The 18,417-nt window shown below is 33.8% G+C and overlaps 2 protein-coding genes across 3 annotated transcripts in view; one reads left to right on the plus strand and one right to left on the minus strand.

Moving 5' to 3' along the window:
* LOC128986769 (protein masquerade) overlaps nucleotides 1-695 on the plus strand; it is a 35,519-nt gene extending 34,824 nt beyond the window's left edge. For both annotated transcript variants that reach the window (XM_054407288.1, XM_054407297.1), the window contains exon 10: nucleotides 249-695. In XM_054407288.1, the coding sequence (XP_054263263.1) occupies nucleotides 249-416 (168 nt within the window). In that variant the 3' untranslated portion in view covers nucleotides 417-695. The remainder of the gene's footprint in view (nucleotides 1-248) is intronic.
* Nucleotides 696-2,664: 1,969 nt separating this feature from the next.
* The window catches only part of LOC129001362 (exocyst complex component 6), a 35,727-nt gene continuing 19,974 nt past the window's right edge, over nucleotides 2,665-18,417 (minus strand). Inside the window, exons 16-21 of the mRNA XM_054428630.1 lie at nucleotides 17,158-17,336; nucleotides 16,600-16,791; nucleotides 14,879-15,110; nucleotides 14,579-14,720; nucleotides 11,873-12,059; nucleotides 2,665-3,104 (exon numbers count right to left, since the gene is read on the minus strand). Coding sequence (XP_054284605.1) covers nucleotides 2,978-3,104; nucleotides 11,873-12,059; nucleotides 14,579-14,720; nucleotides 14,879-15,110; nucleotides 16,600-16,791; nucleotides 17,158-17,336 — 1,059 coding nt within the window. The 3' untranslated portion in view covers nucleotides 2,665-2,977. The remainder of the gene's footprint in view (nucleotides 3,105-11,872; nucleotides 12,060-14,578; nucleotides 14,721-14,878; nucleotides 15,111-16,599; nucleotides 16,792-17,157; nucleotides 17,337-18,417) is intronic.

An 18,417-nucleotide genomic window follows, 5' to 3' on the forward strand; every position in this document is an offset into this window, starting at 1 on the left:
TCAATGTGAGTAGTAATTTAGCTGGCCAAAATTTGTCATCAATATCAATATCAATATCAATTAGTTAAGATGGGGACGCCACTATGTGCGTATTTTAACCCAAATATGAGTGAAGGATGAGTGTAGGATGAGTGGCGCGATCTTGTAGTCTTGTTAGTGACTAAGGCCGACATGTTCCTTAGACACAGCTGTTAATTAATAGCCCATAATTATTAAACTTAGTTATTTATTAACTAATGCTGTGATAGGGTGATGGCGGCGGGCCCCTAGTGTGTCAAGACGATGGTTTCTACGAGCTCGCTGGACTGGTGTCGTGGGGTTTCGGCTGTGGCAGAGTTGACGTGCCAGGAGTTTACGTTAAAGTGTCGTCGTTCATCGGATGGATCAATCAAATTATCAGTGTGAACAACTTGTGAAAAGCAAAACACTTTTGATGTCCAAGACATCTTTCGTGACTTGAAAAGCTTTAAATGCCAACTATACCTCTAAAAACCACATAAAGAGCAAGGAGAATGAGTTTTATTGAGCTTTTGAAAGGATCTCAACAAATTATAAAATGATGCGAGGAAAGAAAAGTAATATTGTTACAACCACTCTAAGGATGGTTCAGATAAAAAACCCTATATCCAAATTAGTTTAAAATAAAAACGGGCTAAAATAGTGTTTTTCATAAAAGCTTTTTATGGCGGGGAAGTTATAAAATAAATTAAACTTTTATTATAGAAAACGCTTTTATTTTTAAAATTTATTACTTGTTTTTTTGCGTTGTAAGAGGACTGCTACTAAAAATATTAATGTGACAGTTTGAAATTATTATTTCTCTATAGAACTTTAAATTTTGAAGTTTATTTGAATGGTAAACATTTTACTTACAGTACCTTTATGAGAGTTTTTGTTGTGGATATAACAATCTAAATTTAAATTGAAAGAGGTGTTTTACTAGTCTCAAATGTTCATGATTATTGATGGATGTTATATAATAAAAGATTACTGTATGTAAGCTAATTTTTTAGTATACAAATATCATTACAACAAAAATAAAAGTAGTCGATACACAGATGAAAAATGTAATTATCATAAACTATTGATTCAGTCAAAAGTTTATAATCAAATTTTAAGTTATATTTTATCAGATTTGATGAAATAAACATGAGCATTCCATACCTTACATAAAATCATGCTTGATTAAATAACTGATGTCTAGTTCACAAGATTGACGAATTTCGTAGGATTACTAAGTGTGACAACAATCCTAAATTAAGTTTAATAAATCAAAGAACATTGTTACATCAGTAATGATTATATTGACTTGTATGAAATTTACTGAGATAAGTGTACACACAAAATATGAAATAATGTAAATTATAAACAACCTATAGCATTGGACCCAAAGACAATATTTTTCAGCTACACTTGTTTGTAGCGTGTGATATTTATTCTGTGCTATTTCATATAAATCCGTATCAGGCCCTATACGTTTATATAAATATGAACTGCTACATGAAATGATTTTAGAAAATGGAATGTGTATTTTTTTATTACTGTCAATGTGAATAGTGAAATGTGTGAACTTGATTGTAGAGTAGGTAATTTATTTTGTCACCTTATGTTACTGAATGTAAAATTTAAGAATTAAAGTGACATAAAATGATAACTTGTTGAAACCAGATAAAAGTTGTCAAATATGTATATAATGGTGAGGAGTTTTGTTATTGCTATTTGTGTTTTTTACATTTTACTTATAAATTTAAGCTGTTTCTTTAACTAAAAAATATAAATAGAAAACCATAGCTTAGCCTATTGTATTTCTCAGGTTTGTTAATTGCAGGCATAAAATACTTGTTAATATTTTATGAAAATTTATTCATTAAAGTGAAAACAACAACTTGCACCAAAAATATAAAAAAGAAAAATTGAAATAAAACTTTTTTTAATAATTTTATTTTTTTATGTTAATATTTGGTAGTCAGAATTGTTTATAACAAGAATATGATTTGACAGTTTTTGTAAGATAATGCACTGATTATAAGTCTACATACTTAGAACTCACATGACAATGAGTGGTAACTCAGACTTTCACAAGACCAAATGTACAAATAGTTTATTTTTCACAACCCTTGTCTATATTTATTTAATATTTATTGACGTGTATATATTCATTATATAAAGTAATGATTTAAAGTTTTTTATTTCCTTGTACCTTATTTAACTAAAAAAAATAATATTTAATCCATCACGTTGTTAATGTTTCTGTATTGACAATATAGTATCAAGAGGATATGTTTTTAAATCAAAATGTGTATACTATTATCTTAAATCGTTATACATATCGGAAATCGTAGCCGTTTCAGCAAAAATCTAAGACAATGAGGGCCATTCTACACGGGCAATTTTGTTGTACATCTCTGATTATTTTTGTATCGAGACTGCTTATCATTCACTAGACTGATTCTCTATCATTCCCTATCTGAACAAATTCCTCCAAGACACTCTGGTATGATCAAACACATTGAGCTCACTAATACAAAGTTTTACTTCCACCAGACTCATCCTGTTTCCATTTCTTGGGACTCAACAGTTATTCTTATAATCTCTTAATCCAAATTAATAAATTGTACAAAACAGAAAGATATTGGAGGAAGGAAGAAATGATTGTCAAACATATTTATGCTTTTAATTTAATTCATATTTTAAACAATAATGCTATTTTAAAACAATTATACTGTACATATTTTTATAGAACACTTTTTAGTATGGTAAAACCATAAATATTTTAACATTTTAAAATTTATCTACAATATTTACATAAATTACCTCAAAGCTACTTTTATATTAAATACCGTACTATTTTTTGGACAGTTCATACCAACATATTAATGTATCATTGATTAAATAATAATATCACTATCTCGTACAAAGCTGTAATATATATATCAATTACTCATCATTGTAATACCTGTGGTGAGATGAGATAACCTCACTGCTGTTGAGCTGTTATTGCTAGCTGCCGCAGTTGCTTCAGAACTGTGTCCAAAAGCTTCTTCTTATCTCTTTCACTCTTCTTTAGAACTGAGAACATTGTCTTTTTATCCGCCTCTCTTACCCTGTAAATGTTGATAATCATTAGTCAAATGCTAAAACCAAACATTTATTTTGCAATACATTTGATGAATATTTGCACTGAGCACATAAAAAAGAGGACAGGAAACAATTCCAGCTCATACAATCCCCCTTCATGATTATTACTAATTGAGATGGGGACACCACCTGTATGTATTTTAACCCAAATATGAGTGAAAGATGAGTGTATAATGAAGTGTGATGACCTGTGTAGCTTTGTTACTCACTATACTTAGATGGTTTTAAGGGAAGAAATCTATCCCCTTCACTTGATACAACCTTTAAAACAATAGCTCAACAGCTGAGGTTTTCAAAAATGTCAATCAGCTGCAGCATACATAAAGAAAAAAAAGGTGTGTGAGAACTTCCCTTCAAACCACCTAAATTTTGTGAATTGACTATAAGATCAGCTATTAGAGAAAAATATTTATTTAAAGCCCACTGATAAGGAACAGCTAGGCATAGTTTCAAACCTTCAAAAAGCTACTGACTTTTCTCAAGATCGAACCAGCAACCTTTTAATTGCTAGGCGAGCACTATAACCACTTCACTTGGCTACCCAGACAGTTTTGATTGAATGGAAAACTTAATTTGGATTTGTAGGATGAAGAATCATTCACAGTAGAGTCGCAGTAATCCAATCAAAACTCGCGTCAGCAAGGGGGAAAAAGTGAAAAGTTCAGATACCTGGAATTGAGTTAAAACTGTAAAATATAAGGTAAAACAATACTCGTCCACTTAGCTACAGGTCTCTGTTCGTACTAAGACATGAGGGCTTATACACAGGTATTCACCATTCGGGAATGAGTAATTGACAAACTATGTGGTATGTTGTGGGCTCAAATAATCAGTAAGTATAATCAAGTGCAGGTGTCAAAGCCTGGTGTATATCTTTCAAGTCTCGAGGCGATAAAAAGAGTTTTCTCAACATAGCTACAATGTTGTTTGGTCATACCGAATATAATGGACCATTTCACAGCGTTCGGTTGTCCACATGGAGGGTCAGATGATGTGTTAATTACAATTTATCTCAGTTTGGTTTGAGTTTGAGTTTTTTTATCGGTTGCATTTATTGTTTTGTTTTAAATAGATATAGTTATAACTCTCTTATATTTTAGCCTAAGCCACACTAATCATAATTTCCTTTGTGTCAGGTTTGCTGTTGGTGATGGCAGATTTATGTTGTTATAGGAGTTGTTCCACGTAAAACTGTAATTTCACTAATAACTAATGGAAAATGTATGCAATAATCTTTTCAACAAAACTAAAACTGGTTACAAGTTACAAGTAATCATCTAGAACTTCTCTTACTATCTCAAAGCATCATCATTTTTTTTGCGATCGTGGTAAAATCTTGACCATCCGTCTTGATCGTACAGGTATCAACATTGTATCCTGCAATCACGGCCCAAATCATGAACATCCCTTGTTTTCGTGAAGACATCATCATCTCTTCTAATGGTAGAAATATTTAAAAAGTTGGAAAAACATAAACGAGTGAAAATTTAAAAACGTACGTTTTCATGTCCCTGGCCTTTTACTCCGGAGATACTGGATTTGTAGTTTATTATTATGTGTTTTAATATTTTTTGGGACGGGGGCAACATGTTACACACATTTATTTGGTTTTAAATAGGTTCTAGGTATTTTTTTCGTATTTTTAAAGTCTCAAAATTCACGACCATGACGTGTCCCTAGGGTACATTTTCCAACTTCCACGCTGTTTTTAGACTAATTATTCATGCCGAAATATATAAAGCCATATTTTTATGTCATCAATAGTTATTAAACTTACAAAAAACGAACATATTGTAATTTTATTATCATTGCGAACTGACTACCATGACAAAATAAGTCTGTCCCTCGATTTGGCATCACGACCATTTGGGAAAAATTTTCAACTTTGGAGCACGACAGTGGCAAGCCTGGCGTCGATTGCGTCAGTTCGTTTTAGAGACTCGTTCGGGGTGAACGTAAAGTTTGTTGTGCCGGTGGTTTGGTGTTGAAGGAAGTGTTTACAAGATTAATAAAGGTAAGTTCGTGTTTTTTGTAATTTTGGTGTGTCCATGACCGTACGTAGTCATTTGATGAAGTAGACGTGGTGTTAATTTTTGTTGATATGATATTTCAATTGCTACATTAACCTAGAAGTCCACTTTGCCTTCTCGAACATGAGGGGCAGGGCTACCACCAGAACAGAGCAAAATAGTACGTAATCTCACGACCAAGATTTCACGACCAAAGCGGGTTTTTTCACGACCTAAACAGCCTTATCGATTGTACTGTGTTTGGTCGTGACAATAATTTAAATATCATTGTAAATTTACAGCTTAGGCTAGTTTTATTGCAACACATTTTTTTTATAACTAACAGTACAGTTTAAGGATTGTTTAGGAATATTTAGATATCACGGGAGCTCGCCCCTTGTTAAAAAAACTCGATCAAAAGTATGTGTTGTGCAATCTTCTCTATTGTCAACCTACGCTGTAAATAAAACATGTGATTGGAATCTCATTTATTTGGTTTGATTTTTTGTTTATATTTAGTTGTTATTTCGTCACCAACATGACAGCCCATAAGACCCATGTTTATTATAAAATGTTGTAGTTTGCTTGTTTATGGATATATTTTGATTAAACTTGGCAAATTGATCGATTTTAGCAAATTTCCCCATAGGGAAGTAGCTATTACCGTAGGTGGCACGGTAAGACCTAGATCCGGGACCGATTTACTTTTTCATTTTGATATCTCCAGAGGCCAAAAACACCATTCGTTCAAATGTATATATATATATATATATATATATACGTCCATGAACGTGATAACTTGAGTAATTTTTGTCCGATTTTGATGAAATTTTGTTTAAAGGTGTAAAGCAGGATAAACTTGAATGAGTTCGCGAACCAGCATGATCGGACCATGGGAATGGGGCTTTACGGGGGGTTTTATGGGGTAAAATTGGTTTTTCTCACTTTTAACCCTCAAAACACAAAATTTCCCAATTTCTCTTTAGACCTTTTTAAAGAGCTTAAAAAACAAATAATTTAGTATATAAAAGTATCTTGTTCGGTTATTAGTAACGAAGAAAACTAAAAAAATTGTAAATTTAAAATTTACGTGTTATTCTTATGGAGAATATTGTCAAATCTTGTAGTTTGCTTATTTATGGATATATTTTGATCAAACTTGGCAAATTTATTTATTTTGTACTAAGCTATCAATATTTTACTCAAAAACACACTTTATTAGTTTCCTTGTAGCAGCAAACCTAGGTACTCGTTATACCTATTGTTATAAAAATACATTAATTGATAATCATTTCAACCAAATAGAAATTCGCAGACGGCAGGTTTGCTGAGGCGGGGGTTTTTAAATTTAAGAATGGATTTTGCACACCTACAGGAAAATATCTTTCATTTTGGTGCCAGCTGCGTCTAATTCGGTCGAATCAGGCTAGCTGTTATAAGTTTTGCAAAAGTTTTTAGTACATAAGATTATTTTATTTTGTTCATTTTAGGATGGATGAAGAGGAAGAGGCTGAATTTAAGAAAAGGTTATTGATTATGAAACAAGAGGGGTTGGAAAGATCCGCTCAGAGAGAAAAAGAGCGGAACATTGAGAAAGAGCGCATTAGAAAAGAAAAAAAAGAGAAGCAGTTAGAACTAGAACGAAAACTTAAAGAAATTGAAAATGAAAAAAAAAGATTGAAGCCGAAAGAAAAAAACTTCAAGAAGAGTTCCGAAAACTAAGAGAAGAAAGAGAATTGTTTGAAAAACAGAAAATAAAATCTCCAGATACGAATGACAATTCATGTTCTGAACGTATTACAGAGAACAAAACAAATAATGAAGAAAGTGTAACAGAATTAGCGAAAACGCAAAAGAAAAAGAAAAAACAACCAGCATTAAACTTGAAACAAAAAGAACGTAGGAAATGTCGTGAAAGAGCAAGAGCGCATCGAGAGCGAATAAAAAATAATCCTGAACTACATTTGCAAAAGCGATTAGAAGAGAGAGATAGGAGTAGGAGACGAAGACAGGAGGGGAAGGGCAAAATAAAAAAAATAGCTGAAATGACGAAGAAAGAAAGGGAAGCTCAACGAGAGCAGTGGAGGAAAAGAAAGCGAAGACAGAGAGGAATATTGAATGAGGAAGATTTGTTGTATTACAATAACAATGAAACACCGCCACAGTCTCCTCAACCTGGGCCATCGAACGATGCCATAGTCGTCCCAAACTCAAATGAAGGGAGAGGTAAAAAAATACTACGAAGAAACCGAAGAAAAGAAAAAGCAGCTATTAAGAGCTTAGAAAAAGAAAAAGTGGAGAAGATAAGAGAATCTGAAAAATGGAAGAAGCGATATTACAGGGAAAAATCAAAGAATGGTCCATCTCCATCCCCAAATAAGATGGCAAAGCAAATTTTACGGGAAGGGCCAAACGTTGTTCGCCGTGAATTAACTTTTGGATGTGCTTTGAAAAAGCAGCTTCAAAAGAACAGCGCTAACTGTAGCACAACATTGGAAAAGAGTGAATTTACAAAATGTGTAACTGGGGAGGTAATGAAGAAGAAACAGTTTATGAACAAGTTAGAAAAACTAAACATAGCCAGTGTATTTTTACAGAGGAGATATGCTATAAAAAAGTCATATATAAATAAAAGGAATAAAAGGATTGCTAGAAAGAAGATGTTAAAGAGTGCGGTACAGAGATTTTACGAAGATGATGAGAATTCTGTGCAAACGCCTGGTAAAAGACAGACTATTACAAGAAAGAAAGTTAAGAAACAAAAAAGGTTCCTCTTGGGCTGTATAAAAGAACTCCATGCTAAGTTTGTCAAGGAGAAAAAGATTAAAATTAGTTACTCGTACTTTAGAGAACTGAAACCATTTTGGATCGTAGCCCCTCGGGAAAGTGACAGGGACACTTGCAAATGTGTGAAACACGCAAACTTTGAACTCATGCTAAAACCATTGTATAGACATAAGATATTGACCTTAAACTCCACAGAAAAGGTTCTGTCAAGCATTAATTGCAATGTAAATTCAAGAAAATGTATGTACGGTGAATGCAAGAAATGCGAAATGAAAAAGATTGGCAAAGAACACATCAATTTGGCCAATTTTGAACATGAAATTTCACACTTCGTATGGGAGAGACGGAAAATTGAAAATCGTCAGAAGAAAGGATTGAATAGTAAAAATGAAGTAAAAGAAAACAAAAACAAAGCCAACGGGAAAACCAGTATAATCGTCGTAAAAGAAAAAGTACGAACCTCAGCACTTGAACTGTTAGACAAGTTTAATAGCTACCTCCCGCAATTTTGCATTCATGTGTACAACAGCTTTCATCAAAGAAAGTTTTTTAAAGACTGCAAGACAAACTTAATGGCAAATGAAGCTCTTGTTATTATAGACTGGAGTGAAAATTATGCATGTAGGTATAGCGAAGAGATACAGAGCATGCATTTCGGCGGTTCCCGACAGCATATTTCCTTACACACCGGAGTCCTGTATACTTCTGAAGGGGAAGGAAAACTTGGAAAACTGTCGTTCTGTACGATTTCCGATAACCCATACCACGGACCTTCGGCAATCTGGGCTCACTTGTCTCCAGTCCTGGAACTTGTAAAAGAAAAATATCCTACAGTTGATACACTACATTTCTTCTCCGATGGACCCACAACACAGTATCGAAACAAGGGCAATTTTTATCTATTATCGAAAATGGCTTCTAAGTACAACTTCTGGAAACTGTCGTGGAACTTCAGCGAGGCTGGCCACGGAAAAGGGCCTGCAGATGCCATAGGAGGGATCGTAAAAAGAACAGCAGATTCTGTTTTATTAAAACAAAACGACATTATCGATGTTGAAACTTTTCAACAATCTGTATCCTCCCTTAAAGTCAAAACATGGATTGTAGACAGTGTGAAAATCTCGGAAATTGGCGCAACTATTCTAGCAGACCTCAAGGCTATTCCGAAAACAATGAAAATCCATCAAATAACGTGGTCTAGAATAAACCCTAAACAACTTGGTATCAGAATGTTATCGTGCAAATCATGCACTGCAAGCTTAGGCTGTCCACACTACGCACTAGGATCTGGAATTTTTGACCAAGAATGCAGTGGTGGTATCCTTTTATGACAATCCCTATTTGTAAATATTTTCATTATTTTGCTTTTTGTAATAATTGATAATCATTGTTTTAATTATTTACATGGCTACCTTATTAAATATAGTTGGTGTTGATCAATTTTTAACCATACAGTTGTAGTATTTATTTACACTGTTAATGTATTAAATTTCATTTAACATGGGTTATGTCAGTTTTAATTATTAATAAAACAATATGTATTTGTATTTTTCTTAACCAATCTTTTCAGATACAATATCCTCCGAAGATACAACACAGATCACACAGGCACTGGTCAAGGATCGATCCACATCGGAACCAGCAGAAATAAATCAAGTGATTAATTATGGCTGTATCCTTTTCAATGCATTATTTTGCCATATAACGTTTAAAGCTATTTTTTTAATAACCTAATATTTAGCTTAGCTGAACAAACAAGCTTAATTTTTACATTTTTTCAGATTTTTGTCATTGTTGTTGTAATTGTTGTGGTAATGATAGAATATTTTGCAATTGACTCTCTACAATCAACGATATGGTTATCTTCCTTAACATAACTAAAGTAGAGGCAGTTGATGGACACTCAAACATTCAGATTGGCAACTGGGTAGCAGCCATCTATGGCGACACTTGGTTTCCCGGGGAAGTACAAAACATAGATAACCAACTCCTGGAAATAAATTTCATGCAAAAAACGGGCACATTCTACATGTGGCCGTCGAAGCCAGATAAACAAGTACTCGACAAAGAAGGGGTGCTGTGCCGTCTGAAGAATCCAATCAAAGTCTCGTCAAGGCTTTATAAATTTGAAGAGGCTGATCAAGTCGATGATTTGTGTTCAACTTACGTAGACTAAGTTTGTAACTTTATGACGTTTGAAAATGTAATGGTGGGTCAAAAAGGCACAGCCAAGAATCCAACTAATTAATATTGTTTGAATATCATTTGTTTTTGAGCGTACTTTTTGAACTGGCTTGTGTTCAACCTACGTAGACTAAGTTTGTTACTTTATGACGTTTGAAAATGTAATGGTGGGTCAAAAAGGCACAGCCAAGAATCCAACTAATTAATATTGTTTGAATATTATTTGTTTTTGAGTGTTCTTTTTGAACTGGCAATTTTTCCTTTGATTTAAATTGACAGTAGTAAGCAAATTTGTTTACCAGAGATTTTAAGTTTTGTATTTTGATCAGTATTTTTATTAGTTTTGCGTCATCAAACTGTAATGACCTTATTTAGCAGACATTTCATTAGGTCTTTTTCTATTTCATGAGTTTTTATTTATCATTTAAAATTTACCAAACGTCCAATTTGTTTACTGTTTTTGTTTTCACCAAGTTGATATATTTAAGTTTTTTTTTGTTTTTACTATACAATTATTGCTATACAATTATTATGTTATTAATCGTATTAAGATTTCCTAAGGTTTAATTTGTTTACTTTCAGTTAAGTTTTTTATAATAAGTTTCTAGTTTTCTTTTACATTTTGCCACAGGTTTATATTTTTTCTAAGTATAGTTTATTAAATATAATTTGAATAAAAACTGCTTTTAATTATTTTTCCTCTAATCATATAGGTAAACAAAATATTTATTCAAACCATTCACGACCGTAGTCACGACCAGTGATTCTTGTTAATCGCCAATTCCAGACCGTAACACCTGTCCCTGACCATAACGTTCATGATTTGTATCATAAAAAATTCAAAAATTTATATATCATTATATTTTATGGTTTTATACACACAGGAAGCACGCCTTTATATAAATATAAAGATTTTTCACGTGTCGGGAAAGTTTTGACAGAGTTATACAAACTTAAAGAAGTTTTTTCTAGCTTTTTTCATTTTTTTGGATTTCTTATATTTTTTGTATAAAGACCAAATATGCCAAAAGCTTAGTGACCTGTTTATTGTAAAATGAACCTAAAAGTAAATTAATTTATAGCAAAACATAGTTATAAAAATAATATTAACTATTTTTAATATTCATTTAAAGGTCCGTTATGGTCCTGACAGAATTTTGTGTTTTTCCACTAAAGATGCTCTTTAAAAAAAAAACTGCCAAAGATATTGCGTTACCATGGACATTTTATGAAACTTTAAATGTTGATGAAATAAAAAAAAACATTAAAGTTTAAAAAAAAAGGAAAAAAAAATTGCAAAGTGCTTTTCCTAAAAACGTACGTTTTTAAATTTTCACTCAAACATCATCTCTCCCAATCATGTGGGCATTATCACCATCTTTCATGATCACAGCAAATCCTAAATATCACCGAGGTCATGTGGACATCATCTTTACCCTACTACGCGAGGCAAAATCCTGAATATCTCCCGCTGTATTGTAAACATCATCATTGTCTTCCCCAATTGCAGCAAATTCTCCCCCGGTTTTATTGACATCAACATCATCTTCCGCGATCATCGTGTTCGTTCCCCACGCAATCGCGGTGGCAAAACTATAAACCGAAACCAACATCCTCCATCAATTCTCAGTTTAGGTTTTTGTGTTAAAAACTGCAAAGTTGACAACCAACTTTAAAACTGACCCATTCTTAGTAAAATTTAAAAAAAGGAGGAATACAAGAGAAGCCTGAGTTTGAGCCTGGTGATTACTTACTTTTCCAAGATAACAACTGCATTATTGGGGTTGACCAGTTGATACTTGCTGTTCTCCTGGCCATAGTCATGAAAGTACGTGGGCCAGTCCCATGACATGAGCAGGTCCAGCAACTGTCTCAGAGCTGCAAAATACTGCAGTAGAGCACCCTCGTCCAGCCCAGGCACTGGCTCTGACGCAGCAAACTCTGTGTTACAAACATAGTCATGAAAACTCAACAAAAAACTGCATTATAAATCTTCTTTAAAATTCTTAAACAGGGTGTATAAGGATAAAATTATACAAATTACCCTATCAAATTATACAAGGTTCAAAAAGATCGAATAAGAAATAGCTGAAATACTAAGATGTTTTTATAGGGGTAGAATAAGGCAGAAGCTAGTCAGGTTCGCCCCTTTTTACAACGAAGAATGGTAATAATTTAAGTACTTTCTAATAACTGGTCGCCATCTGTATGACCTGCTCAAGGAACCCAACAATACAGACATTTACAAAAACTTGCCAAGATCTGTGTCAACATTTGCCTCAAGAGCTAGAACAGGGCATATTGTAACCCAATCATATCTCTTTCGCTTCCAACTCGCTGAGTCACCCCTGTGTCTGGTATGTCAAACGGAAGAAGAAACGTTGCAACACATCCTCCTTCATTGCACTCGCAAGTTGGATATCAGAGATGAGCTGAGGAAGAGACTCCAACCTGACTGCACTCTTGGACGAATCTTAACTGATCCCACCTACTGGAGACTGGCCAACCTTGTATATGAGAGACACCGTGCGGTCGGCATTACCTGAAGCTGGATGCACGTACCAAGAAGTAAGAAGTAAGTAAGGTAATAATTTAAGCTATTCGATCTTTTTGAACTTGGTATCGTTTGATTGGGAATTAAAAATGATAAATAAAAGTGTTCTTGAAATTCTTTCATATAATCAACCATTTTTGAGTAATTAAAGTTTAGAAAAATTCAAATGGACGCCATTTTGAAATTTTTAGTTGAATCAAGATGAATTTTTTTCTAACATGGGTCTCTTTTACCTTAACATACATACCAAGTTGCATAAAGATCGGTTGACAAAATTCCAAGATAAGAATGTTTATGTAAAAAATACAAAATTGCAGATATCTAGTTAACGAAGTGATTTTGGAAAAAAATGTTGTTTTTGATTTTCTCTTTATTTTGACCCAAGGAATCAGCACGTAAATTATGTTCCTACCTTTTTTGAACACCCTGTATATAATACGAGGAAGGCGATTTCTACAAAACACTACTCCTCCGTAAAAAATGGACGGATTTTTTAAGTATTTTTTGTGTAGACACCTCCTTTTATCAATTCCTGTGATAAATGTCAATCCTGTGTTCTCGGGCTTTGCCTCACAGGCCATCAAAATCCCAATGTATTTCTTATGAAGAAAATTTACCAACCCAGCTGTTTTATAAATCTTACTAATAGCAGTAGAATTTGTCAAGTGTAAAGATATTTTGCCGATTTCCACTAATACGAACCCCACCAGTCTGAACATTTGCCTAATCCGAACCACCTGTTGGGAAGAAAATTTTACTATAGGTACTTTAATTAAAAACAAAGCTTTGTGTTCTGAAATACAGTTCTAGCTGACCGGAAAAACCAAGAAAACAGGGTATAGTACATAAATTTTGATGAAGATGATGGGGAAAAAGTTTGTGAATTGCACATGAATTTTGTACGGAACCAAGAAATATTAAATGATAACCAATAGCTCATAGCCAGAAATACATTCATGAATTGTGTTTCTTTATTCCCTTTTAAGGTCATCTTGTAATAAGAACATGATTGTGGGAGATGATCATGGGTGTTGTCGCAATGACTAGAAATTATGACAATGTTGTCGTGATAGCGGGAGACCATCGCGGTGTTTTTTGGCAGGAGAATATATGCTAATGTACAATGTTGTACATTTGTTGATGCAATTCTGCTGCATTTCCTGCTAATCAAAAACGGTTTGGTAATTCAAACAGGGTTTGGTTCCAAATAGATTGGATTAGCAAGACTCTGGTGTATTATAAACCCTTTCCACAGTATTTGAAACCAGTAAGCATTTGGATTAGGGGTAGGTTATAGATGGGCAAAAAATTTCAGGAAAAATATATTCCCTATCATCGAGAAGGGATTACATTCGATTTGGGATTTTCTCAGAACGGGATTTGTTTCAATTGTCAGCGATTCTGCCATGTTGCGAGTGACGATGATGAAGTCTCCACAATCGCAGGATGTCGCCGGTATAACGCTGCAAATGTGGGACATGTTGACCCACGGTCTTCAAAAATGCAATGATCGTCAGTTTAATACCTGTTTATGGTTAGCTAAGGATATCTTTAAAAAATTGGACTGATGTTTAATGACACAGTTAATTGCACTAAATATAAATTTCAGTTACCTGTGTATTTTTACCCATTATTGGTTTTCATAGAACTGTGCCACAAATAGTGCACATTTAGACCTATTTTGTTTGTCATTATTGATGTATCTGCAAGAATGTTTACTCAAGACTTTTAGAACTACTTCTTTTTGCACAGGAAACAAATCCTAACCCGTCCCCAACTAAAGTACAATCATGTCCATCTATACTTGATCATTAAAATAATACGAGTACATTAGAGTGAATGAACTTAATGTAAAGCACTCACTAAAGTACTTCATTAAGTCATTCTCTTCTTGATTTCTACTTACGTTCACACTGTATTGTGTCCAAGTTGATCTGTTGCAATGCTCCTGTTGAAATTTGCTTCACATCTTCATTAAGCATGAAATCCAGCATTGACTTGGCAAGGTGTTGACAAGCTGATTTGCAAGCTTGTTGAGCAACCTTTGGCTACAACAAAATTTATTTTAATAGTTATTAGTAATAGTTCACTATCTTAATGGCATTTGTAGAAATTACAGAAAAAGAATGTGAATGCAGAGGAAACAATCAATATACTATTACCAGAGGTTTATGGGGTTGGTGATATAGCACAGAGGCCTACTCACAGGCAAGTTTGTGAAGGACTGGAAGGTGCTATGCAGGAATGCTATGAGGTCGGTGACGTAGCTAGAGGCGTGTCCTTGCGGCTCAATCAACATCCAATCGTAGTCCTCCAGCTCCAGGAACTCGTCCAGTTTGGCTTTAAGCTTGTCACAGATCTGACGCTCAGCATCATCTCGCGCTACTCTGAAGAGGTGACCTTGCCCCCGCGCCCCCAACTGACCTTCCCTCGGTGACCTTCAAATCAAAACACTGTTAATATTGTGTACTTAGTTTTTGTCTCTGATTAGAAAACTAAAAAATATACATTTGAGAACAGTATCTTGATATAAAGAAAATATCACCATTCGTTTATTCACAGACCATGCTAAATTTAGAATAGCTCCTTAGATATGACAAATTTATTACCATGGAACCTTCATCAAGTATCAATCTCTGTTCAATGATTGATTGATCAAATCTAAACAAACAATATGTATATACTGCAAATAAAATGTTACTATGTGTATCACGCATTCACTGCGTTATTTCTTTCCGATAGTTTTAATTTTCTAAACTTTAGTCATTTCTAAGGCCAGGCACACACAGGCGATTTTGAGTCTAGCAACAGTTGCCTGACTAAAATGTTCACCATTGTTTTAAATTGGAGTGCGCACACCAAGGAAACAGTCTAGGGACAGTCGTGCAACTGTTGCAACCGATGTTCCCGGACCCAATTTGCCAGAGACAGCTCTGCAACTCAATTGTCGCGAGACTATCACTCCAGGTTTGGTATCCTTTGAAACAAGTGTAGACGCGCACACATGCGACTAAATTGTCGCTGTGTCGCTCAGTCTCCCGCCAGGAATTCTGCTGAAACAGCTAATCTTCTGTTTGTATCTTGATATGAAATTGCTGGTCTCATAGGTGTTAACAGTTCATCAAAACTCCCGACACTCATTCTTGAATATTTGAAAAACTTCTCTAGATGTTCCCTTAAGTCATTATACAAAACATGGAACTGTCCTTTCACAAGTCGCTCACTATATATATGGGATGAACCCAGTATATTATCTTCTTCTTTCGCACGCGAAACTTCAACAACGAAGCAAAATGATCTACGGCTGTATCAATCAAATCCATGGAGTAACAGTCAATATAAATTTTACTGTAACTCTTTAATCATTAAAAACTTAAGTTAGATGGATTATATTCATAAGGGGTACCTATCCAAAGATGAAAATGTAAAGTTGTAAAGATGTTGTTCTATAAACTTGAAAGAACCTCGTATTAAAATAAGACTTTATTTATACCAGTAGAAATATCTGAAATGAAAAGTCTAAAGATTTCCCACCAAAATGATTGATTTAATTGAACATACTTTTTTAAAGTAACAAGCAATTGGTTATTACAAATAAATTAAATCAGTTTTTATTGAGAAGCCTAAAATACACTGATCCTTGTTGTTGTGTCTCTCTTCCTAGTAACCAAAAATAACAAAACTCTTTCAACATCTGTCAGCTGATAATTAGGTGACAACTAAATTATCACATCACTACAGCCTTTAGGTATGTCATTTCTCTCAGTATGGCACAAGGGTTAAACAATTAGTTTCACATGAGGCATAGCGTAATATAATCAGATCATAATACGCTGTAATAAGCAGTTAGTTGTGGCTAATTGGATCAAATAATACATGTTTTGACATGATTATGAATAATCATAACACTGCAGTAGTCCATCTTACCCTGTGATGTTGGACACAAACTCCTCCAAGTAACTGGTGGCGTCCTCCAAGTAGCCAGTGTCTATCAGTATTTGTATGATCTGCATCAGAGCCAGTGAAGGCTTCCTGAATATGGACGACAAACATCCGCTGAACGACGTTGTGAGCAGAAGGTTTGTAGACTTGCGGATCATATCGTCAATCTCACCTTGACTGCAATTTGACATAAGCTTCAATAACTAATTTAAAAATTTCAAATATCACATAAATAAACACAAATAAAAGTCTTTAATTGATTATAGACAGAAACAACAACTTGTTCAAATGACAAACCAATATAAATGTCTAAAAAATAAATAATTTTTTTTTCAATAACTCCAAGGAAATGTTTGTTTATAATCATAAAATGTGTATATCAAACAAACAAAAAAAACTGTATGACAACCAAGCAATATTTTTATAGTCAAGAATCTTTATTCATAAGTACACTATATCACTATGTCACTTTATTCATAAAAAACTACAATTATGAAATAACGGTTTCACATTCTAAATAACAAAACAACCAAAATTCTGTACCTGAGGTTGAGGTCTTCACAAAACTTGAGGCAAGCATAAATAAACTCTTTCACTTGCTGATAGACTTTTGGTACAAGAGGAGAAAAAGGTAGTTTTTTGGGGAAAGGAAGTTTATCAAGGGTTGGATCGTGAAAAGGGAAACTTGCGACCACTTCATCATACTCATTTTGATTTGATACCTAAAACAGACCAAGTAAGAAAACATTAGATATAATACAGTAATACTAAACATTAAATACCTAATTATAGTAGGATGTTTGTATTTACAACACTTAATGTATCAATTAATTGTGGTTTTTAAGTTTCACGATTACAATAATTGACATAAAATTGTTTCCATCATACTACCCAGAAATAGCTGTTTTCTATGCCTATTTTGTAGGCCAGAAGTTACTCTTTGCCATTCAGTACAGTACATAGTTACTTACTGCACACAGCACTGTACTTGTAGTACTTTACTACTAGCACTTTACAGTGCACTTGAACAACTGTTTGAATAAATACCTGATATCAACAATACAATGTTAAAATAAGGATCACCCAAAAATAGTATTGAATAGCGATTTAAATATGTAGGAGGTTACTTTGGAAACCCTAAGAACAAAATGTATTACTTAGTACTGGAATATTACAAGAACAAGAGCATGAAGAAATAATTGATCCAATGGACGTGTGTATTTATATAAAACCATCAAATTCTGAATCAGTGGCAAATATGTCTGTGAGTGACAGGTATCTCTCACATCTGAGGAAAGGATTTAACACCTAAAACAATACAAACTGAAACTGTACTATTGCAATTAATTTAAATTATAAAGGTATTCCATTTTTTTATTCGTTAAATCCATCTGAAGGTAGGCCTACCTTTATTTTATGGAATACAAAATTACTATACTAAATAAAACATGTTAGTTTATCTGAATGGTGAAATGTAAAGTATCGCAAGTAACTCGCCCGGCAAGCTTTACAGCACTCAAAAGACAATTCTGAACTATCGTGCTCGCACAGCAACACACCACTACTAACGTAATACACTATAGTCCTCGCCACCCTAACTTGAGGCAGCCCAAGGCCGCACTAGATATATGGCGTGCGGCCTTGGGCTGCCTCAAGTTAGGGTGGCGAGGACTATAATAAATCAATTTTAAGTCGAAGTATATTACAAGAAGTATATTGACCTTATTATTAGAGTGGAAATATGTTACGCTCTATTCATCTCAAATATGCAATATGGCGTTGAATTTTGGGGCAATAGTCCAA

This window comes from Macrosteles quadrilineatus, unplaced genomic scaffold (genome assembly GCF_028750875.1).
Source record: "Macrosteles quadrilineatus isolate MER2022 unplaced genomic scaffold, UCM_ALF_1.0 Scaffold_1__1_contigs__length_201487025, whole genome shotgun sequence".
NCBI lineage: Eukaryota > Metazoa > Arthropoda > Insecta > Hemiptera > Cicadellidae > Macrosteles > Macrosteles quadrilineatus.